Source organism: Natator depressus, chromosome 1 (assembly GCF_965152275.1).
Source record: "Natator depressus isolate rNatDep1 chromosome 1, rNatDep2.hap1, whole genome shotgun sequence".
Lineage (NCBI taxonomy): Eukaryota > Metazoa > Chordata > Testudines > Cheloniidae > Natator > Natator depressus.
In genome coordinates, this window is record NC_134234.1 from 11,979,595 (window position 1) to 12,001,228 (window position 21,634).

At 46.1% G+C, this 21,634-nt stretch overlaps 2 protein-coding genes across 6 annotated transcripts in view; one reads left to right on the top strand and one right to left on the bottom strand.

Annotated features, from left to right (window-relative positions):
- The window catches only part of XRRA1 (X-ray radiation resistance associated 1), a 53,297-nt gene extending 52,060 nt beyond the window's left edge, over positions 1–1,237 (bottom strand). For 3 of the 5 annotated variants that reach the window (XR_012639828.1, XR_012639830.1, XM_074954700.1), the window contains exon 1: positions 909–1,236. The gene's annotated coding sequence lies outside the window, so the exon portion shown is untranslated. Of the gene's footprint in view, positions 1–908 lie in introns of all 5 variants that reach the window. The other 2 variants (XR_012639831.1, XM_074954715.1) reach the window with 1 other exon arrangement.
- SPCS2 (signal peptidase complex subunit 2) lies at positions 1,089–18,340 on the top strand. Its single transcript, XM_074954730.1, has 5 exons — positions 1,089–1,285; positions 8,556–8,639; positions 11,405–11,564; positions 12,759–12,894; positions 17,359–18,340. The coding sequence occupies exons 1-5, from the start codon at positions 1,247–1,249 to the stop codon at positions 17,543–17,545; spliced, it is 606 nt and encodes a 201-aa protein (XP_074810831.1). The 5' UTR covers positions 1,089–1,246; the 3' UTR covers positions 17,546–18,340.
- Positions 18,341–21,634: the final 3,294 nt, after the last annotated feature.

The window sequence follows — 21,634 nt, forward strand, 5'->3', positions numbered from 1 at the left end:
TTATCCACTGTAACCCCTAGGTCCTTTTCTGCAGAACTGCTGCCTAGCCATTCGGTCCCTAGTCTGTAGCGGTGCATGGGATTCTTCCGTCCTAAATGCAGGACTCTGCACTTGTCCTTGTTGAATCTCATCAGATTTCTTTTGGCCCAATCCTCTAATTTGCCTAGGACCCTCTGTATCCTATCCCTACCCTCCAGCATATCTACCACTCCTCCCAGTTTAGTGTCATCTGCAAACTTGCTGAGGGTGCAATCCACACCATCCTCCAGATCATTAATGATTAATCATTAATCATTTCCTTTGTTATCTTCATGTTCTGAGGCCTTGAGCAAGTCACACAGGCCAACGTTTGAAAACCTGGGTGTCAAATATTAAGCACCTAAATAAGTGATTTGATGGAGGAATGATGATGGTCAGTGTGGCGCTGGCATGACAGGTAAAGTGGTGAGGTAGTGGCACTGGTTACCAATGGAGGACGCAAGGAAGTGGTGAGGTTGGCACCTGGTTGGTGTGGAGGTGCTGACAGGGAACGCGGTGCGAAGCAGTCAGCACGTGGTTGGTGTGGGGGTGCCAACGGGGGACAAGGCATGAAGGAGTTGGCATGGGGCACCAGTGGGGAGATGTGGCATGATGGGGTTGGTGTGGGCTATGAAGGCGGGATGCGGCATGACGGAGTCGGCGCGTGGTTGGTTTGGGGTACTGACGGGGAACACAGAGCAACAGGATCGGCAGGTGGTTGGCGGCCTGACTTAGTTGGGAGTCCCCAATGGGGTGAGGCGTTGGAGCCAAGCTAAAACCATAGAGTTCTTGGTCCTCCAGTTCCTGGAGAGGCCTTTAGCCTCACTCCCGGGAAGATGCTGCGCGGGGCCCCTCTCACCCCGTCTCCGCCCTGTGGGCGCCGCTGGTACCTGTGCTTCCCTCGCCATCGTCCTGGGCAGCGTCAGCCCCTGGCGGAGTCTCCGCGCGCCGGCTGTCAGGGCCACCAGGCAGCCGCCATGTTGTCTTCTCCCCGTGCGGTCCCCATAGCAACGGGGACGCTCCCGAGGGCTCGAGCACCTCGGGCCACGCAAAAAACTACGTATCCCGGGGCGCGCGCTTCCGGCCACGTGCCCCAAGCGGCGGCAGCTGTAATATTCTGTCGAGGTGGACGTGCTAGAAATCCCGTCAGCCTCCGCGCGGCTGCCCTGCGCAGCCAATCGCCGGCGCACAGCTCGCCCCGAGCCGCGGGGTGGAGGGAGGAGAGAAGATGGCGGCGAAGGGCGGCAAGAACGGGCTGCTGGAGAAGGTAGCGGGCTGGGGGAGGGGACGGCGGGCTCGGGGCGCCCCGCGGCTGGGGCCTCTGGCTCAGGCGCTGCAGCCTGGGGCTAGGCCCCTCCCCTCGGGGGGCACCCGGGACTGATCCCTGCCCCCCCTTCCCCAGAGCCGCCTCCTCTTCCCCTCCCCCCCCGGCATCCCTCCCCACTGGGTGCGGGCTGCTCCCTGTCCCCCCAGAGCCGCCTCCTCTCCCCCCCCGGCATCCCCCCCCACTGGGTGCGGTCTGCTCCCTGTCCCCCCAGAGCCGCCTCCTCTCCCCCTCCCCCCCCCGGCATCCCCCCCCCACTGGGTGCAGGCTGATCCCTGTCCCCCCAGAGCTGCCTCCTCTTCCCCCCCCCCCCACTGGGTGCGGGCTGCTCCCTGTCCCACCAGAGCCGCCTCCTCTTCCCCTCTCCCCCCGGGTATCCCCCCCACTGGGTGCAGGCTGATCCCTGTCCCCCCAGAGCCGCCTCCTCTTCCCCTCTCCCCCCGGCATCCCCCCCCCACTGGGTGCGGGCTGCTCCCTGTCCCACCAGAGCTGCCTCCTCTCCCCCCCCCCCGGCATCCCCCCCCCCCACTGGGTGCGGTCTGCTCCCTGTCCCCCCAGAGCTGCCTCCTCTTCCCCTCCCCCCCCCGGCATCCCCCCCCCCCCACTGGGTGCAGGCTGATCCCTGTCCCCCCAGAGCCGCCTCCTCTCCCCCTCCCCGGCATCCCCCCCCGCCCCACTGGGTGCAGGCTGCTCCCTGTCCCCCCAGAGCCGCCGCCTCTTCCCCTCTCCCCTGGGTATCCCCCTCACTGGGTGCGAGCTGCTCCCTGTCCCACCAGAGCTGCCTCCTCTCCTCCTCCCCCCCAGCATCCCCCTCACTGGGTGCAGGCTGATCCCTGTCTCTCCCCCCCCCCCCCCCCGGCCAGCCATCTCCTGTGCGCCCCCAGGGGTCACCCTCACTGGGCACAGGCTGATCCTGGCACACACACTCCCTTTTGAACCCTGAGGTGGGGGCCCTGGCCCCTTAGAGCATTATCTCCAGAAGACCTGGTACAGGGGCACAGGCATCCATCTGGGGCTGGTCCTGTGACCCTCAGCACAGGAGTCCTGGCACCCATACCCCCCCCCCCCCGAAGAGCATCCCTCACACCCTTTATCTGAGTGTTGAGAGACCTCTACATGGCTCCCTCCCCATGAGTACTGAAGCAGGGCTTTTGAACCCATATGTGCTCCCCTTTCCCCACTCTGAATGTAGGAGGGGGACTCTTTGGTTCCATAAGGCTTCCTCACCTAGGTACATTGAAATGGTGCTCTTAGCATGTATGTGCCATGTGTGAGCATTGAAACAGGGCTCTTGGCGCAAGCAAGCCCTCTTTTGCCAACATCCCATTTTGCAATTAACGTGCTCCTCTCCAGGCACTCCTTAGTACCCAACCCTGCTTCATGGAGCATTTTGCTATCGGAATCTACTCAGCACAGAGGTGTGGTTCTGTAAATGCACATTTGAAATAATGGACAGCTGTAACTGGTCCCTCTGCTTTGTTCCTTTTCAATGTTGTCTCTTTGCCTGGCATGTGCAGCATATGATAGGAAGTAAAATGCAGAAGTAACGAAACAAAGGAAACTAAGGCCAGGTCTACACTAAGAGCATATTGCTGGTACAGCTATACAAGATCAGCAAAGCACTCCTAGTATGACTTCAGCTTATGTCAGCATTCCTTATTCCGAATGCTCACCACCACCACCACCTTACTCTGAGCAAAATAAGCTCTACTGGCGAAAGTGAGAGTTTTGCTGGTATAAGCTGTGTCCACATGAGGGGCTTTTACTGGCACAGTTTTGTCAATTAGAGATTGTACCTCATTGTGCTCCTGACAGACACAGCTATACTGGGAAAAGTTTGTAGTGTAGATCTGGCCTAATGCCTATGGTTATTAATATGAAGTGAGTTTGGTAATCTCAGCCCAGTTTTGAAGGGCCAGGTGTTTGCATCTTTATTTCTCCCTTTCTCTGCACCAGCCTTGACTTTGGCCTGGAATGGGACAATCGAGTTTGAGATCAAAATATACCGTAGGCAATAGGTTTTTAGAGCTGAGTCATCCCTTAAAAACACTTGCGTTAACTGTTGCCATAAACGATGGGGTTTTTTAAAAATTAAATACTTCCAGGTTCCTTGCTGCAAGCAAATGTGTTTAATTTTCAGATTTCAAATGGCAGCAGTTTGTGGTTTTAGTGTGATGCCTTCTGGAAGTATCCTCGTTATTTTCAATGTGCTTGGTAAGCCTTCAGTTGTGGTTATGTAAAGTGCAACGAAAGCAAATGTGTGCTGGGGAATATAAATATCTTTATCTTCTGAAATGGCGGCTGTCCAGTTGGTGCAGAAACTGAGTCATTCAGTAACAGTGCATTGAATCTGTTGGAAACCCTAACTATAATCTGATGTATTCTCCTCAGGATTTCTGTTTGCATGCATGCACACACTCTTACTTGAGAGCTGTTCTTTCTCACTCATGTTGATTCTGGGATGCTTTGGATGGCTTTGATGAAACCTGGTGATCTCAGGGAGCAGAGCAGTTGGGGCACATGTTGGTGAAGTGATATCTGGAGAACTGCTGGTGTCTGAATATCTTTGGTTACAAGGGTTTGTGTTCAGCTTTACAGAAGAGCTAAGACTAAGGCCAGGAGGTGTGCCATGGCAAGGGACAAATATTTAGCACACTTCTCGTGTTTTATAAATATACCGTCAGGTAGAACTTTTCCGGGTACTATGCATACTGACTGCTCCATACTGTCTTGCTCCATTAGTAGGGCTTGCAGTTCATCTTTGACCATAAGCTAGATCAGGTGCAGCCCTTTTGATTTTGATAGCCACAACCTGACAGACTGTCTTTCTAGTTGAGTTGAAATAGATTTATTACAACCATAGTCTACATAGGCCGCTGACTTGTTCCTCTTGACTACTTAACCTCATGTGGAGGAGAGGGTGCCAACCATCCTTAAACATGCAGATGTTCGCTCCATCCTCAAGGTCTGAAACCCTCTCTTTTGGTGTTGTAGTGTAAGATGGGAATCAGTTAGTAATGATGACAGGGATTTGACATGTACTGTCTTTTGAGGGCTGATCTGAGCTCTCTTGTTGCTCCATGTAGTAGAGGCCCATTGGTGAAATTACTTGCAAATATAAGATAGAGTATCATTTATGCCTCTTGCTTATTGAGGAGACTTGCTTCCAGGCAGTGAGGTGGTTTAAGAACTCGGGTGTCACTTTTACTCAGTCCTTGTCATGCAAGGCTGTGGGTTGGATGTAGTATACGAGTGGGTTTTTACTGGAGCAACTTGTGCAGACTATATCCTTGCTTATCCTCGGATGACCTTACAAGACATTTGCTTATTTATGTCTACAGCACCCCAACATGTGCTGTGTGCCTTCTAGAAATATGTGAAAAGACAAGTTCACTCTCCTAAAAATGCCACAGTCTAATAAAATGAGAATAACAGGGTGAAAGGGGTGAGGAAGTACCAAGGTAAAGATCATGCAATGACTTGTGAACATGTTGAATTCCTTCCATAATGGGGTGGGGTTGGGTTTGGGGGGGTGGGGGGGGGGGTTGGTGTGTGTTAACTTGCTGAGATGCAGGAGTGAGCTTTAAGGAAGTATTAACATGGTGGTAGCTTAACAAATGAGTCTTGGCGTTATTGTAAGCACATGGTTACTGGGAGGGGTGGAAGCCTATAAGTACAGTAGAACCTCAGAGTTACGAACGCTAGAGTTATGAAATGACCAATAAACCATACATCTCATTTGGCACCAGAAGTATGCAATCAGGCAGCAGTAGAGACCAAAAAAGAGAGCAAGTACAGTACAGTGTTAAATGTACACTACTAAAAAATAAAGGGAAAGCAGCATTTTTCTTCTTCATAGTAAAGTTTCATAGCTGTGTTAAGTCAATGTTCAGTTGTAAACTTTAGAAAGAATAATAATAAAGTTTTATTCAGAGTTACGAACAGCCTCCATTCCCAAGGTGTTTGTAACTCTGAGATTCTACTGTACTTAGCCTCTAGAAGAGATTATTACCTGTCAGCAGGGCTTCTCCTTTGCTGCTGCATCCTGAACAAGCTGCTGTGCATTTTCTAGGGTTGGCATGAGGGTAGCTACACTGAGGCAAAAAAAGGAAGATGGGGCAAATCCTAACACACTGGGCTGAGGCAAAATTCGTTAATGTGAGGCACTCAGTTACTAAAGCAATGAGTGTTATCAACCAACATGTCAATAAATAAACTTTTTTAATACAATCACTTTCATCTCCATATTTATCATCTATCCCTAATTGCCCTATAATGGAAACCTTTGAATTCTTACATATTTCTCATTTTATGAGAGGGATTCTTTTATTATAACAGACATTTTATTCAGTGGCTCAAATGTTCAGAGATCACTTTTAACATAAGTTAGTATTAAATGTTTAATCATGGAACATGGAGACAACTTCCCTTTAAATAGTTTTGGATTCCAAGTGTCACTTTTTCCCTTAATTTCCTATCTTAGGAACAAGCCCAGGAATACAGTAATGACTTTGTGGAGAGAACTAGTTATTGTCACTTCAGAAATGCGAAGCAATTCTGTAGCTAACATGTGTGTTCTGGTAATTTAATAAAGGGCACACAGATATAATTGAGAATTTCTTTGATTTTTCACAGTTTATCTCAAATGGGTCAGGTCAGTTCCAAAAAAGCGACTTTTAAATGGCTTGTTGAACTTACCTGTTGTATCAATAAGTCCAGATCAAATTTGTTCAATTTCACAAGTAAAAAGCTAGTTTTTTATCAGCCCTGAAAATCCAGCCTCTCCTTGTACTTCATCACCAGTAACAAAGATTCTGCAGGTCAAATGACACTTTTGCTTCTTTGTAATACTGTTGGTTTCATTGGGTTCTACGGGTGTAATATAGGACAGAACATGGTCCTGCAATTGACAGTTCATAGTTCTAGTCTGTACATCAGCAACAGAATAGGATCAAGCTATTCTGTGTTGACTCTGACTCAACAGTAGTAACTTATTTTTGACACTTGAGTGACACACAGCAGATCTGTAGCATAAGAAGCTGCCATTTTTACGTCATTTCTTTTTGGAACAGTAATACATGTTAAGGCTCTAGTAATCAAAATACAATCACCTGTAGGCAAGTATCTTCCCACAAAACTCCACCTCCCACCCCAGTTGAGAAATGGAGCCTAGATATTCTCGCGAAGGATGCCTAGGAAATGCTCGTGTGCAGTCATGACATTTGAATTATTTTCTTCAACTTCCTTTTGGTTTCTCTTTCTGCCAACAGCTAAGGAGGGACTGAGGGACTCGGAGGTGGTGTGGGGATGTAAAGCTTACTTGACCTTTGGGTACCAGTCTAGTTATTAGAAAGAAACTCAGAAATCCTTCCCCCTCCACCTTTTTCACTTTCCCCTCTGTGCCCCTTCCCCCTCCCCCACCCCCTCAAACTCCAAACACACATGTTCAACTAAACCCCTGTGGATGATCTAATGTGGAGGGTGGAAAAAAATCTAAGACTTGTATGCCGTTATAATCTGTGGGAAAGGGTTTTCTCAGCTATGATTCATTCTATACTAACCTTAGTATTGCTGTAAAAATCGGGGTCCAGTGATCTTCCATAAATATCTTCTATTTTAAACTTACACAAAAACAAGGGCTATATTAACTACTGGCAAAGGGCCTGTTACTATGCTGCCTTGTAAAATCAGCTCCTGCACTTGCACACGTGCTGAAGTTTCCTAGGCATTCAGCAATTCTTGCCTGTGTGTCTCAGAGGAGAATTGTGTGATTATTTTTCAGCGCCTGTAGAAGTAAATCGGGGCAAACATCTTATTTTAAAATAGTTTATTTTAACCAGAGAGAGAAGTGTGCTCTTCTGGCACTAAGTCAGTAAATCATCTTGTCAACTTCACCTTGGGGAACTAATGCAAGTTCAGAATATCTCCTACCAGGATCTAACGTGTGGTTCAAGTTCTACTGAAATATCGGGCCATTTAAAATACACACAGCTCAAAGCAGTACTGCAAAGTCCTGCCAAATGAATTTAAGACAGATATTGCTATGAGTTTTATGAACTTTAGGGAGGGCGTTAACTCTTGTATTACACATGTGAAGTTATACTTGGTCCATCATAAGCAATAGGGTCGCATCTCTGGGCGACAACTTGTGAAAAATTTGAATGTAATAATACCACCCAACTCGTACATATCACTTTTTATCAGTAGATCTCAAAGTGCTTTACGAAGGAGTTCAGAGTCGTCATCCCCATTTTACCTATGGGGAAACTGAGGCACATAGAGGCTAAGTAACTTGCCTAAGGCCACTCAGCACACAAGTGGCAGAGCTGAGAATAGCACCCAGGTCTCCAGAGTTCCAGTCCAGTGCTCTTTCCACTAGCTCACACTGCCAAGAGGCTAGATGGCCAGTGTATAGCTGGGTTAAAAGAGTGGGGATTATATTTGTTCTTGTTTTCTTTAAAAATCTCTCATTCATGTAGGACAGGGGTTCTAAAACTTCATCGCACCGTGACCTCCTTCTGACGACAACAAATTACTATACAACCCCAGGAGTGGGGACCAAAGTCTGAGCCCAGCCAAGCTCCACTGCCCTGGGTTGGGGGTCGGAGGGCAAAGCCAGAGGGCTTCAGACCCAGGTGGGGGGCCTGTAACCTGAGAGAGAGACAGTTTTCATAGCAAATGTAAGTACTTTGGAAGATTTGATGGAAAAGAATTAACAAATCATCCAACATCATTAACATTCCTATCACTGGCAGTGGCATCTGTTGGCAAAGGCAAGCATAGAACTGAAATTACAATCACTCCATTTTAAATTGTCACTTTACGGGATCATTTCTTCAGCACTGCTTATGAGACTCATCAGATTAAACCTTTTCAAAACTTGGTATATCATGGCCACAACAATAAAATCTACTAAATCTGAGGTCTGCTTTGAAAAAAGCATGGTTGGAAGGTCTAACATCATGCTGAATTGCGGTACAAACCACTTACAGTACTGCAGCACAATTGTGTAATAGGTACTAGATTTCGTTAATCTTTGGGCAGTTGTTCATATACAAATGATACTTGCTATGGAGCACTTCCTTTGAGTGTGGTTTTGAGTCACCATTTGCTCTTCTCTTCCTATTCGGTATGGAAACACGTGTTTTACAAATAAAATGTTTACGCATGCCAAGTTCTTGGAAGTGACTTGATTTCTCAATTTGTATTGCAGTGGAGGATTGATGACAAACCAGTAAAAATTGACAAGTGGGATGGATCAGCTGTGAAAAATTCTTTGGATGATTCTGCCAAAAAGGTATATTCTGACTGACTGTGCTAGCCTCCCGATGGGCCTTTTGAAATCACTGCCGTGGGAGCCACAAAGGTACTTAAGTGCCTACATTTCATTTTTAGGCACTACTGTGAGGCACAAAACTCCCACTCGGCTGCTGCCTAACCCAGTAGGTGCCTAAACTCACTTGGCATCTAAGTATTTTCCTCTGGGCGTGCTCGTTGCAGCTTCACTCTAGGCACCTGGGCGCCTGTTTCCTTCCTGAACATAAGCACTACTGCTTCATGATAGGTATTTGGAGGTTTATCTACCACCTCAGCCCCAGAGCGATTCACAAACCAGGAAAGACAGGTGTTTGGTCCCCTAAGTCATGTGCGCGGGCCCAATCCAGTTGGCACCCTCTGAGCACACCTTCCAGATCGAACTCACGCAAGGGGCCCACACAGAACAGCCAGGAGCGGGAAAGACCTCCCTTCTAACCTTTAGCCTTGTGTTGAAGAAGGACAAGTGCAGAGTCCTGCACTTAGGACGGAAGAATCCCATGCACTGCTACAGACTAGGGACCGAGTGGCTAGGCAGCAGTTCTGCAGAAAAGGACCTAGGGGTTACAGTGGACGAGAATCTGGGTATGAGTCAACAGTGTACCCTTGTTGCCAAGAAGGCTAACGGCATTTTAGGCTGTATAAGTAGGAGCGTTGCCAGCAGTTTGAGGGACGTGATCATTCTCCTCTATTCAGCATTGGTGAGGCCTCATCTGGAGTACTGTGTCCAGTTTTGGGCCCCACACTACAAGAAGGATGTGGAAAAATTGGAAAGAGTCCAGTGGAGGGCAACAAAAATGATTAGGGGACCAGAGCACATGATTTATGAGGAGAGGCTGAGGGAACTGGGATTATTTAGTCTGCAGAAGAGAAGAACGAGGGGGGATTTGATAGCTGCTTTCAACTACATAAGAATGGCCATACTGGGTGAGACCAAAGGTCCATCCAGCCCAGTATTCTGTCTACCGACAGTGGCCAATGCCAGGTGCCCCAGAGGGAGTGAACCTAACAGGTAAGATCAAGTGATCTCTCTCCTGCCATCCATCTCCACCCTCTGACAAACAGAGGCTAGGGACACCATTCCTTACCCATCCTGGCTAATAGCCATTAATGGACTTAACCTCCATGAATTTATCCAGTTCTCTCTTAAACCCTGTTATAGTCCTAGCCTTCACAACCTCCTCAGGCAAGGAGTTCCACAGGTTGACACTGCACTGTGTGAAGAAGAACTTCCTTTTATTTGTTTTAAACCTACTGCCCATTAATTTCATTTGGTGGCCCCTAGTTCTTGTATTATGGGAACAAGTAAATAACTTTTCCTTATTCACTTTCTCCACCACTCATGATTTTATATACCTCTATCATATCCCCTCTTTGTCTCCTCTTTTCCAAGCTGAAAAGTTCTGTCTTTATTCTCTCCTCATATGAGACCTGTTCCAAACCCCTAATCATTTTCGTTGCCCTTTTCTGAACCTTTTCTAATGCCAGTATATCTTTTTGAAGATGAGTGCACTACATCTGTACCCAGTATTCACCTGAAAGGGGGTTCCAAAGAGGATGGATCTAGACTTTTCTCAGTGGTAGCAGATGACAGAACGAGGAGTAATGGTCTCAAGTTGCAGTGGGGGAGGTTTAGGTTGGATATTAGGAAAAACTTTTTCACTAGGAGGGTGGTGAAGCACTGGAATGGGTTACCTAGGGAGGTGGTGGAATCTCCTTCCTTTGAGGTTTTTAAGGTCAGGCTTGACAAAGCCCTGGCTGGGATGATTTAGTTGGGGATTGATCCTGCTTTGAGCAGGGTGTTGGGCTAGATGACCTCCTGAGGTCCCTTCCAACCCTGAAATTCTATGATAGGGTACACACCCAGGATGTGGGGGACCCCTAGTTCAAGTCCCCTATCCCCCCCCTTCCCCTCCCAGCAGGAGAAGGGATTTGAACAGGGAGCAACCACCTCTCAGGTGAGTGCCCTAGCTACCAGGCTATGGGATATTCTGTTGTGATTTCCTCAATGTCTCCTCCTGAAGTTGTTCCACTTGAATTCAGCAATGGAATACTTCAGTACTAATTGGGCCAGTGACCAAATTAGAATGCCTGTGTAGCCTAGTAGTTATGGCACTCAACAGAGAGGTGGCAGATCCCTGTTCCAATCCCATCTTCCCCTCAGGAGGAGGAATGACGTGATCCAGGAGTCTCTATCCTGGGGGAGTACCCTAGCCACTAGGCTAATGAGTTGTATGGGAGTCCCTTCACGGATTCCACGTTGGAGCTTCGCTCTGTACAGAACTCTCATGAAAGCCAGTGACAGATCTGTGTGCAGACGTTTCCAGGATCAGACTCCTATTGAGTGTCTCCTCTTAGAGCTGTGAACGACTCAGAAATCACTTGCTTTCTTAGATGTTTCCAACTCAATTACCATGTCATTTTCCATTAATAAAATTGGCTAGTTAGCCTTAAAATGGCTTTTACTTGTGTTAGGAAAAGTTTAAAGAACTTATGTACCTTTAAAGACTATTTAAATTAGATATAAAATATATCTAAAGTTGCAGCACTCTCACCACATTTATTGCTGTTTCTGTGATGCTCCTGGAGTTGAATTGGTTTTCCCCTTTTGGATGCTTTAATTAAAATCATCTGGATTATGCCGTTAAAATTAGTGCATCTATAGAGAATTAATTTAACTCTTCTTTGGAAGCCATCTGTAAAAGTAGCCAAGTATACAATAAACTGGGCTCTTTGCTTTCCCATCAGGTTCTCCTGGAAAAGTACAAGTATGTGGAGAATTTCTGTTTGATTGATGGCCGCCTCATCATCTGCACAGTCTCCTGTCTCTTTGCCGTCGTGGCTTTGATTTGGGATTATCTGCATCCCTTTCCTGAATCTAAACCTGTTCTCGCTTTCTGCGTGGTATCATATCCTTTCCTGTGTGCTGCAGGTTTAAGATGTCTGTCTTTCCCCAACAAGTAAAAAAAAAAAATTTAAAAAATCCATAATTCTTTCCCCTTTTAGAAGACATAGAAGTAAAACTGGTAGGTCCTGTCTGAATTTCACAGGCAGTGGGGCTTGCCAGGTTTCTATTTTAGTATTTTATTTTAACATCCAAGTCCTCTTCCACATTATTTTAGTGGAAGAAACTTGTATTTCTGTAAACGGACTCCTATAGCACCAGCTGCTTCCTGTGATACTACAGATCAGGTGCTGAGAGTGAAATGGCAAGCAAGAGCAATTGTCTGAGGCTGCCATCAAGGAATAACAGGTACATAAAAATTGGGAAGAGGACAGCAGTATAAATGTAAGTTACATTGAGAGAACAGTTAGTAAATCTGAAGTATTGAGTAACTTTTATCATTCAGGTTTTTTTCAGCAATGTTCTCTGCCATTCTGAATACTGACTTTATTTCTGCTGTTTGGCTATAGGAGTTAGTCTCCTGAATTGTCTGCACTAACCATGTCCAGAGTGATGGCTAAAGTGTGCAACATTTCTCTGTATATACAGCAGTCTCTCTGAATTGTGCAGATAGTCTCAGGGGGGCAGTGTGAGCTGGTAAATGGAGCACAAAGCTGAGAGTCAGGAGCTTTGGGCTTCTAACCCCTACTATTCCACTGACCTGCTGTGTGACCCTAGATACACGGATTATTTCCACTGCTATTCTACCTCAGGCTTTCATGAGGCCTCCTTTAGATGTAGCCAGTGAAATTTCAGTCAAGTAACTGAAAACACCATTTAGTCTTTTATATTCACGCTTAATTGTCTTTTAATCTTTTGATTTTTCTGTCTGACTCCTTGGTAAGTCTCGTTCAAGAGAGGTTCTGATAAACTTTTGCCCACCATGCATGTCACTTCAGGCATTGATCTGTGGTCTTGTGGTAGTGGGAAGATTTCTAAGAGCTAGAGATAGACACATTATATTTGCATTTAACTTGTTCATACTAATAAAAATGTAAACCAAAAACCAAGCTCTAAATGATCTTGTCAGAAGCAATTAAATCCCCAGCCATTGTGTGGAGATGAATCATGTATTTGTATGCATTCCATTGTTCACATGTCCTACTTGTTACTGTTGCATAGCTCTCGTATTCCCTTAATTTCTTTAACTTTCCCGAACTTATTTTGTGATGATGGGAATCCTGACCATCTATACCTCATACAAGGAGAAGAGCATTTTCCTGGTAGCACATCGAAAAGATCCTGCAGGGATGGACCCTGATGACATCTGGCAACTTTCCTCCAGTCTAAAAAGGTATTTTTGCTTCTAGAACCACATTTACCAAAGGACCATAATGACAGAACGTCCACGCTCTGCTGAGGCCTGGGATTTGCCTACTTACTAGTTACTGAGGGGCAGGAATGTCCTTTCCACTTCCTGTTAGTTCTGTCACCTTTCTCTGTACAGATTTACTCAGAGCAGCGCAGGAGCCAAATGGCTGGTGTCTGTGTTTATTTGCAGCACTGTGGCATAAGCCTTATACAAAGGGTTCTATATTACACCTGTGTCATGCACTGCATTGCCTCCCGGTTGGTTTCTGGGCAATATTCAAAGTGTTGGTTCTACCAAAAGCCCTGGATGACCTGACACCCGCTTCCTTAGAGCCTGTCTTTCTCCCTGTGCTCTAGTGCCGTTAATACCCACATGGAATCACCCCACATATTTTCTGCTCTCTATATCAGGGTTTCTCAACCCGTTGGTAGAGCCCTATAGCGGGCATGGTATTTCCACCCTTACTTCTGCACTGCTGCTGACCGCAGCGCTACCTTCAGAGCTGGATGCCTGGCCAGCAGTCGCCACTGTTCAGCCGCCCAGCTCTGAAGGCCAAATTTGAGTCAGTGGCACTGCAACCCCAAGAACCAGGTCACAACTCCACGCAAACAAATTTGGTCCAGTCATGGGGGTGGGGCCAAACCTGAGTGGTGCTGCAACCCTGGAGTTTGCAATGCCCGAAGCGGAGAGCTACGCCCAGCCAGCCTCACAGCACTGGATTTGCCACTGTGGGGTGAGTGCTGGGCAGGACCCAACCGAAACCACCCCAGGGCCTCCACCTCCAGACTATTTACTGGGTCGCAACAGGCCGTAAACATTTGCAAATGGGTCCTGAGCCCAAAAAGGTTGAGAACCAGGATCTCTATATTGCACCCTTTTTGCGTCCGTATTTGTCAGGTGTTACATCCCCTTTTAGTCATTACTTAGCCAAGTTAAGTCTCTTTTCTCTTTAAGTCAACTCCTTCTGTCCTTTCGTCGCTTAGGCCTGATCCTTCAGCTGTTAGAAAAGTAGACCCATTAACTCTATTTGCATGAATGCAGATTGCAGTATTGGACATTTAGTTGCTTTTATTTGAGCTCCTATCATGATTTTTAGTTTTGAGATGTCTAAAACTTTTATGCAGTATTCAATTTTCTGTCCTCTATTATAACTAATATATGTAATTTGATGCCACAAGATATTGGAGTCCCCAGAGTTTAGCATGATTCAAAAACAACTTTTTAAATGGGGAGAGTGTTAGCTTAGATAGGCTAAAAGAATACGGGTTACAAAGCCTCATGCTTCCGGCATAAACCAATCACTGACTGATGGGTTAGGAAGGAATCCTGTATCTTTAAAACATCTGGTACTGGTTGCTGTAAGATGTGACACCAGAAGAGATGGGACACACATCTCTCCCTATATGCATATATATGAATAGCTGGTTGCCTCCCTGTTTGTGATTTAATTGTGCTTTCTATTCCTGGCCTGTAAAATATATTTAATTAAAGTGTAAAACAGTCAGACTTTTGGAGACACAAGCATTTTATTAACTGAAACAATGAAAGCAGAGCAGGAAGGAAGTAGGTGGAGGAGGGAGCGGGAGCAATGTTAGTTTGCTTTTAAGGGCAGAGGAATTGCTTACATGGAATTGGTTCATGTCATTTAAAACAGGGAGGCATTACCCCAAAGTGTGACGGCTAAAATGTGGCCCAATTAACCTCATCTTTGACTTAAAAATACAGTTTTCCTTAAAAGATCATATAGATACATATTAACACACACACGGTGGAAATCTTCCATGGCTGTTGAACTGATCTCACGGCATGGACACTGTCATTTTCAGGAAGTCAGGTCCACTGTGACACGGAGAGATTGATCTTTACTGACATGAAGAAAGCACTTCATTTTGTCTGTTTGCAGACTCAGGAATGGATGGGCCTTTCTACCTAGGTTTTTATTATCACTATGTCATTTGAGCACCTTAACAGAAAAAGAAATGAGGTTAGTGCTAGTCGCTTGGGGAGACGAGAATCTCTCCTGCAAATCCAGGACTCCTCTGTCTGAAGGAAACAAAAAACAAGATAATTTCAAGCAAAACTCCCCTTAAATGCATATTGATGCTTACCAAAAAGCAGGGTTACAATTCATGAGCTTCAGAGTAACAGCCGTGTTAGTCTGTATTCGCAAAAAGAAAAGGAGTACTTGTGGCACCTTAGAGACTAACCAATTTATTTGATCATGAGCTTTCGTGAGCTACAGCTCACTTCATCGGATGCATACTGTGGAAATTGCAGAAGACATTATATACACAGACACCATGAAACAATACCTCCTCCCACCCCACTCTCCTGCTGGTAATAGCTTATCTAAAGTGATCATCAAGTTGGGCCATTTCCAGCACAAATCCAGGTTTTCTCACCCTCTGCCCCCCCACAGACAAACTCACTCTCTTGCTGGTAATAGCCCATCCAAAGTGACCACTCTCTTCACAATGTGTATGATAATCAAGGTGGGCCATTTCCAGCACAAATACAGGTTTTCTCACTCCCCCACCCCCATACACACACAAACTCACTCTCCTTCTGGCAATAGCTCATCCAAACTGACCACTCTCCCCACAATGTGCATGACAATCAAGGTGGGCCACTTCCAGCATAAATCCAAGTTTAACCAGAACGTCGGGGGAGGGGGAGTAGGAAAAAACAAGGGGAAATAGGCTACCTTGCATAATGACTTAGCCACTCCCAGTCTCTATTTAAGCCTAAATTAATAGTATCCAATTTGCAAATGAATTCCAATTCAGCAGTTTCTTGCTGGACTCTGGATTTGAAGTTTTTTTGTTGTAAGATAGCGACCTTCATGTCTCTGATTGCGTGACCAGAGAGATTGAAGTGTTCTCCGACTGGTTTATGAATGTTATAATTCTTGACATCTGATTTGTGTCCATTTATTCTTTTACGTAGAGACTGTCCAGTTTGACCAATATACATGGCAGAGGGGCGTTGCTGGCACATGATGGCATATATCACACTGGTGGATGTGCAGGTGAACGAGCCTCTGATAGTGTGGCTGATGTTATTAGGCCCTGTGATGGTGTCCCCTGAATAGATATGTGGGCACAGTTGGCAACGGGCTTTGTTGCAAGGATAGGTTCCTGGGTTAGTGGTTCTGTTGTGTGGTATGTGGTTATTGGTGAGTATTCGCTTCAGGTTGGGGGGCTGTCTGTAGGCAAGGACTGGCCTGTCTCCCAAGATTTGTGAGAGTGTTGGGTCATCCTTCAGGATAGGTTGTAGATCCTTAATAATGCGTTGGAGGGGTTTTAGTTGGGGGCTGAAGGTGACGGCTAGTGGCGTTCTGTTATTTTCTTTGTTAGGCCTGTCCTGTAGCAGGTGACTTCTGGGAACTCTTCTGGCTCTATCAATCTGTTTCTTCACTTCCACAGGTGGGTATTGTAGTTGTAAGAATGCTTGATAGAGATCTTGTAGGTGTTTGTCTCTGTCTGAGGGGTTGGAGCAAATGTGGTTGTATCGCAGAGCTTGGCTGTAGATGATGGATCGTGTGGTGTGGTCAGGGTGAAAGCTGGAGGCATGTAGGTAGGAATAGCGGATAGTCACTTTGGATAGGCTGTTACCAGCAGGAGAGTGAGTTTGTGTGTGTGGTTTTTGGAGGGGGGTGAGAGAACCTGGATTTCTGCAGGAAATGGCCCACCTTGATTATCATACACATTGTGAAGAGAGTGGTCACCTTGGATGGGCTATTACCAGCAAGAGAGTGAGTTTGTCTGTGGGGGGGCGGAGGGTGAGAGAACCTGGATTTGTGCTGGAAATGGCCCAACTTGATGATCACTTTAGATAAGCTATTACCAGCAGGAGAATGGGGTGGGAGGAGGTATTGTTTCATGGTGTCTGTGTATATAATGTCTTCTGCAATTTCCACAGTATGCATCCAATGAAGTGAGCTGTAGCTCACGAAAGCTCATGCTCAAATAAATTGGTTAGTCTCTAAGGTGCCACAAGTACTCCTTTTCTTTTTGCGAATTCATGAGCTTGCCCATTAACATCTACATCAGTTTCACCCTGTTAGAATTAAAATAGCAGTAAGGTCAGAGCAATCAACAGCCATGGAGAAGTTTGAATTTTACTAGTTATTTTAACTCTAATGTTAATTTAAGAAAGTGCTAACCCCAAAAAGAGCATTAAAAAAATCCTTTAATATCGAGTTATTATTTACTGATACTGCATGTTGCAGCATCTTTGTGCATAGACGGTGGAGCATTGCATGCTGGGACCTGGGCCGTACACCTGTGGTGAAGATGGGGGTTGCTGCAGCATGTGCCACTTGTTCAAATTCGGGGTGTTCTTTTGGCTACTAGGCTCTCAGCCCAACGCAGCCACACAGCTGTGCCAAATCTGAGTAGCCCCCTCTCTAAATTGACTCACGTTCTTTTTCTGTGTCCCTTCAAGGTTTGATGACAAATACACCCTGAAATTGACTTTCATCAGCGGGAAAACCAAACAGCCGAGAGAAGCAGAGTTCACCAAATCTATCGCTAAATTTTTTGATAACAATGGAACATTAGTCATGGAGGCCTACGAACCGGAAATCTCCAAGCTTCATGACAGTTTGGCCACGGAAAGAAAAACAAAATAATGATTCCAGTGGCCATCTTCCTGCGTGGATCATGCTAAATTAATACCAATAAATAAAGTGAAATAGCAAAGAATGTTACTTGCCTCTGTTTTTGTCCTGAAATCCTATTTAATTCTGGATAAAGCAGGATTTTTAAACTTGGATCCGAAATCTTGACGCTAATGCAGTCAGATTAAAGCTACAGACGGTCTTGACCTGTGTGGTTGCAGTGTTTAACCTGCCTTTCAGGTTGCTCTGTCACTTTTGAGATGATGTTGGATGACATTTGACCTATCGAAGACCTTTAGGAGGGAGGTTTTTGCTCAATGCTGTATTGACTTCCTCCTTTTTACCTGGCAGTGCTTTGTAGTATGTAGCTCTGTGCCATGCAGTGTTTGGGGGATTTTAGCATTCACATTTCGCTGACTTCATTTTATCTTTTTCTTAGTGAATCCTTATGTTAGGAATTCAGGACAAAACCTTTATGTAAAACAACTCTGTCCATTCACAAACAAGTGTTTTCTTTATTTTTATATTTATCTGATTGGGGAGTGGGTGGGTGGGATCGATTTTTATATCAAATCCTTTTATCTGTTGGAAGAGAAAAATATCGAGACTGCGAATATGCTACTTCTGTATGTTAGAGCATGAAATTTATTGACAAGGTGAAAAAAGCAATGGCATTTTTAGAGCTGTAAATGTCCTTCATGTTTGTCCAACTGGCGCATTTCGTATTGAGATTCTGTTCAGTTGTGTCCCTGATATAAACTGTCATTTTTCTAAATGATTTTTTTTTCAATAAAAGGAAAGAACAGATGTGAAAACAGTGTTGTGGTCTTCATGGGGGAGAGATTACTGGAGCCCAGTCATCTTAAAATCACATTCCTGTCTAGAAAACCATGGTACCCACTACCACGTTACATACATACCTGAGACCACTAACACTGAAGAGTTAGACCCAGATCCCCAAAGGAATTTATGTGCTTATAGCCCTTCCTTTGCCATTTTGTGTGGAGTTAAGTGCACCACTGCTGTTCTTGCTAGAAACTGCTTAGGCACCTGCGTCCAGAAGAGGGGTTTCCATCTGTGAATCACAAGCACAGCTAGGTACCTCCAGCCATCTCGGACATAGGTTCCTAACTTGAGAGGGGTGAGACTTAGGACACACCCCTCTCATCAGTGTCCACTATTGGTTAGTTTAGAAGATAACCCACCTAGTGTGCTGGCTTTTGTGGTTCTCATTCTCAGGGCCGAAACTCTCCCCATGCATAGCCTAGGCATCCAAGCCAAGGTCTGGGGATGTCCCAGTCCCTTTGTGGATCTGGGCCTTTGACTCCCTTCAGTTTGTGCATTTGACAGCACTTTCTCGGGAGTCCATTTCACTGTTTCTTGGAGACTTCAAGGGAGAAACTGCCCAACTGAAAAGACCTTTATAACCATCAGCAGGGGAGTGAAAGTACTCTTCGTCTCACAATGATTTGAAAAAAAAAATTCAATGTCAAAACAATTAAGTTGTCACCCTTTAAAGAACAGCAGTGGGCCAAGACAGCCCATCTTGTCTTTCAAAACGAGTTGTCCTCGCTGTGATGTCATTTGTTTGGAAGGAACTTTGTTTTCTTCATGTTAAAAATTGAGATTACACGACCTGTTTGTCTTGTGCTTATTTGCATTGCCTCCAGGGTCCCAGTCAAGGATCAGGAGTGCACAGTGGTAGACGCTGTACAAAAAACAGAGCAAAAATTTACAAATTTTGTCACCGTCTTTGTTGAATAATAGGTGAAGCAATGGAACGTGCTGGAAGTAGTGGAGAACAGCTTGCTCCTGTTCTGGGGAGTGAAGAGAGGTTAACAGTGCAGGGGGCTGCTATGGGGACCAGTGTCATGTAGGGAGGAATTTTCACAAGCACTGGGCCTTGGCCAAGTAATGGCAGCCTCCTTCAATGAGAGTTGTGATTGGCCAAGCCTGAGTGCTCTTGAAACCTCCCACCCTGACTTCTTATTTTTTTGAGGGGAGGAAGTAGATGAGAAGCGGCTGTGTTTGCTCAGGGTGCTCTCTGAACTGAATGAAAATTGGAGGATGGTGAGGAACTCCTGAGAGCAGCCATTCCCACACCCGCTGTGCCCTCTTGCCAGGTGCAGCTCAACTAGAGGAAGAGCATGAACGTGACAACATTCGTCTAAATACCTTGAACGTTGGAGGGCTCTGTGTCTCCGGAACCTCTCAGGAAACCACATCCATCTGTTTTGGACAGAATAATGAAGTTGAGAAATCAACTCATATAGCCTAGCCTCCAGCTGTAGGTCTGTTTACTGCAGCTGGTTCCTTCCGGAAGGGGTTTTACAGGGATAGGAATCACCAGAGAGGGATATAAAGTCAAACTTCAGACCTTGTTATGGGGCTCCCTGTCTAAGCGTGGTCCCTGGAAACCAAGCACATAGTGACAAATGCTCTTCCCCTACCCCTCCTGCTGTTGGGTCCCAGTGACCTTGCTCCATTCATGCTTAGCATGGTTGCAATTCACCCACCACTGACTCAGTTTACCATCATTGTGATAGCCCCTGCCAAGCCAGCACTAGCCTGGCAGTGCCACACTGTTCTCTGCAGGTCATCGGCCGCCTAGGCTTGTCAGTCACCTAAGGAAGTAGCAGGCTAATGAGGCATATGTCTACACTGCAGAGAAAACCCTGGGGCTCTGAGTCTCCAAGCCCAGGTCAACTGACTCAGGGTGACGGGGCTTTAGCTGCAGCTCTAAAAATAGCAGTGTAGGCATTCCCGCTCGGGCTGGAGCCCAGGCTCTGAAACTTAACAAGGTGGGAGGCCAAATTTCTAAGGAGGAGTACAAAAAAGCAGCACAGAAAGGCTAAGGCACAAAATGAGTTATACCTAGCAAGGGATGTAAAAGGCAATAAGAAGAGGTTCTTTAAATACATTAGGAGAAAGATAGATAGGTCTTCTACTTAGGGGAGGAGGACAGCTGCTAATTGATGACATCAAGAAGGCTGAGGTGTTTAATGCCTATTTTGCTTCAGTCTTCACTAAAAATGTTAATGATGACCAGATACTCAACACAATTCATATTAACAACCAGGGGGAAAGGAAGGCAAGTCAAAATAGGAAAAGAACAGGTTAAAGACTATTTAGATAACTTGGATGTATTCAAGTTGGCACGGCCTGATAAAATTCATGCTAGAGTTAAGGAACTTAAGGAACTAGCTGAAGCAATCTGAGAGCCATTAGCAATTATCTTTGAGAACTCCTGGAAGACAGGAGAGGTCCTAGAAGACTGGAGAAGGGCAAATATAGTACTTAACTTTAAAAAGGGGAACAAGAAGGCCCTGGGGAATTATAGACAGTCAGCCTAACTTCAATTCCTGGAAAGATACAGGAGCAAATTACTAAACAATCAGTTTGTAAGCACCTGGAGGATAACAGAGTGAATAGCCAGCATGGATTTATCAAGAGCAGATCAGACCAAACCAGCCTAATTTCTTTCTTTGACAGGGTTACTGTCCAGTGGATGGGAGGAAGCAATAGATGTGATATACCTTGGTTTTAGTAAGGCTTTTGACACAGTGCTGCATGATATTCTCGTAAGCAAAGTAGGGAAATGTGGTCTAGAGGAAATTACTATAAGGTAGGGACACTACTCAAAGAGTAGTTATCAATGGTTTGCTGTCAGTTTGGGAGGGTGTATCTAGTGGGTTCCCACAGGGGTCAGTCCTGGATCCGGTACTATTCAATATTTTCATTAATGTCTTGTATAATGGATTCATGGGCAGCACGTGAGCCCCCCCTTTGGGGACGCTAGCCATGCAACTCCATCCCTTCTGCCCAAGCCCCCCATACTGCCTGCTGGAGCCCCAAGGGCCCCCCCACACCCAATGGGGCCCACCCCCTCCCCACATCCGAAGGAGCCCCAGCCGAGCAGCCCCAGGCCGCCCGCTGGCCCCAGCACCCGGCTGCCACCCTATCATTGGGTTGCGCACTGGCCCTAGAACTGGGTCACCGGCCAGCCCCAGTCACCTGCTGGCCTCTGGCCAGAGCTAAGCTGCCGCCGGCTTGGAGGAGAGGGTGTAGGGTGCGCAGGGCCGGGGCTTGGCTTGGCCTATT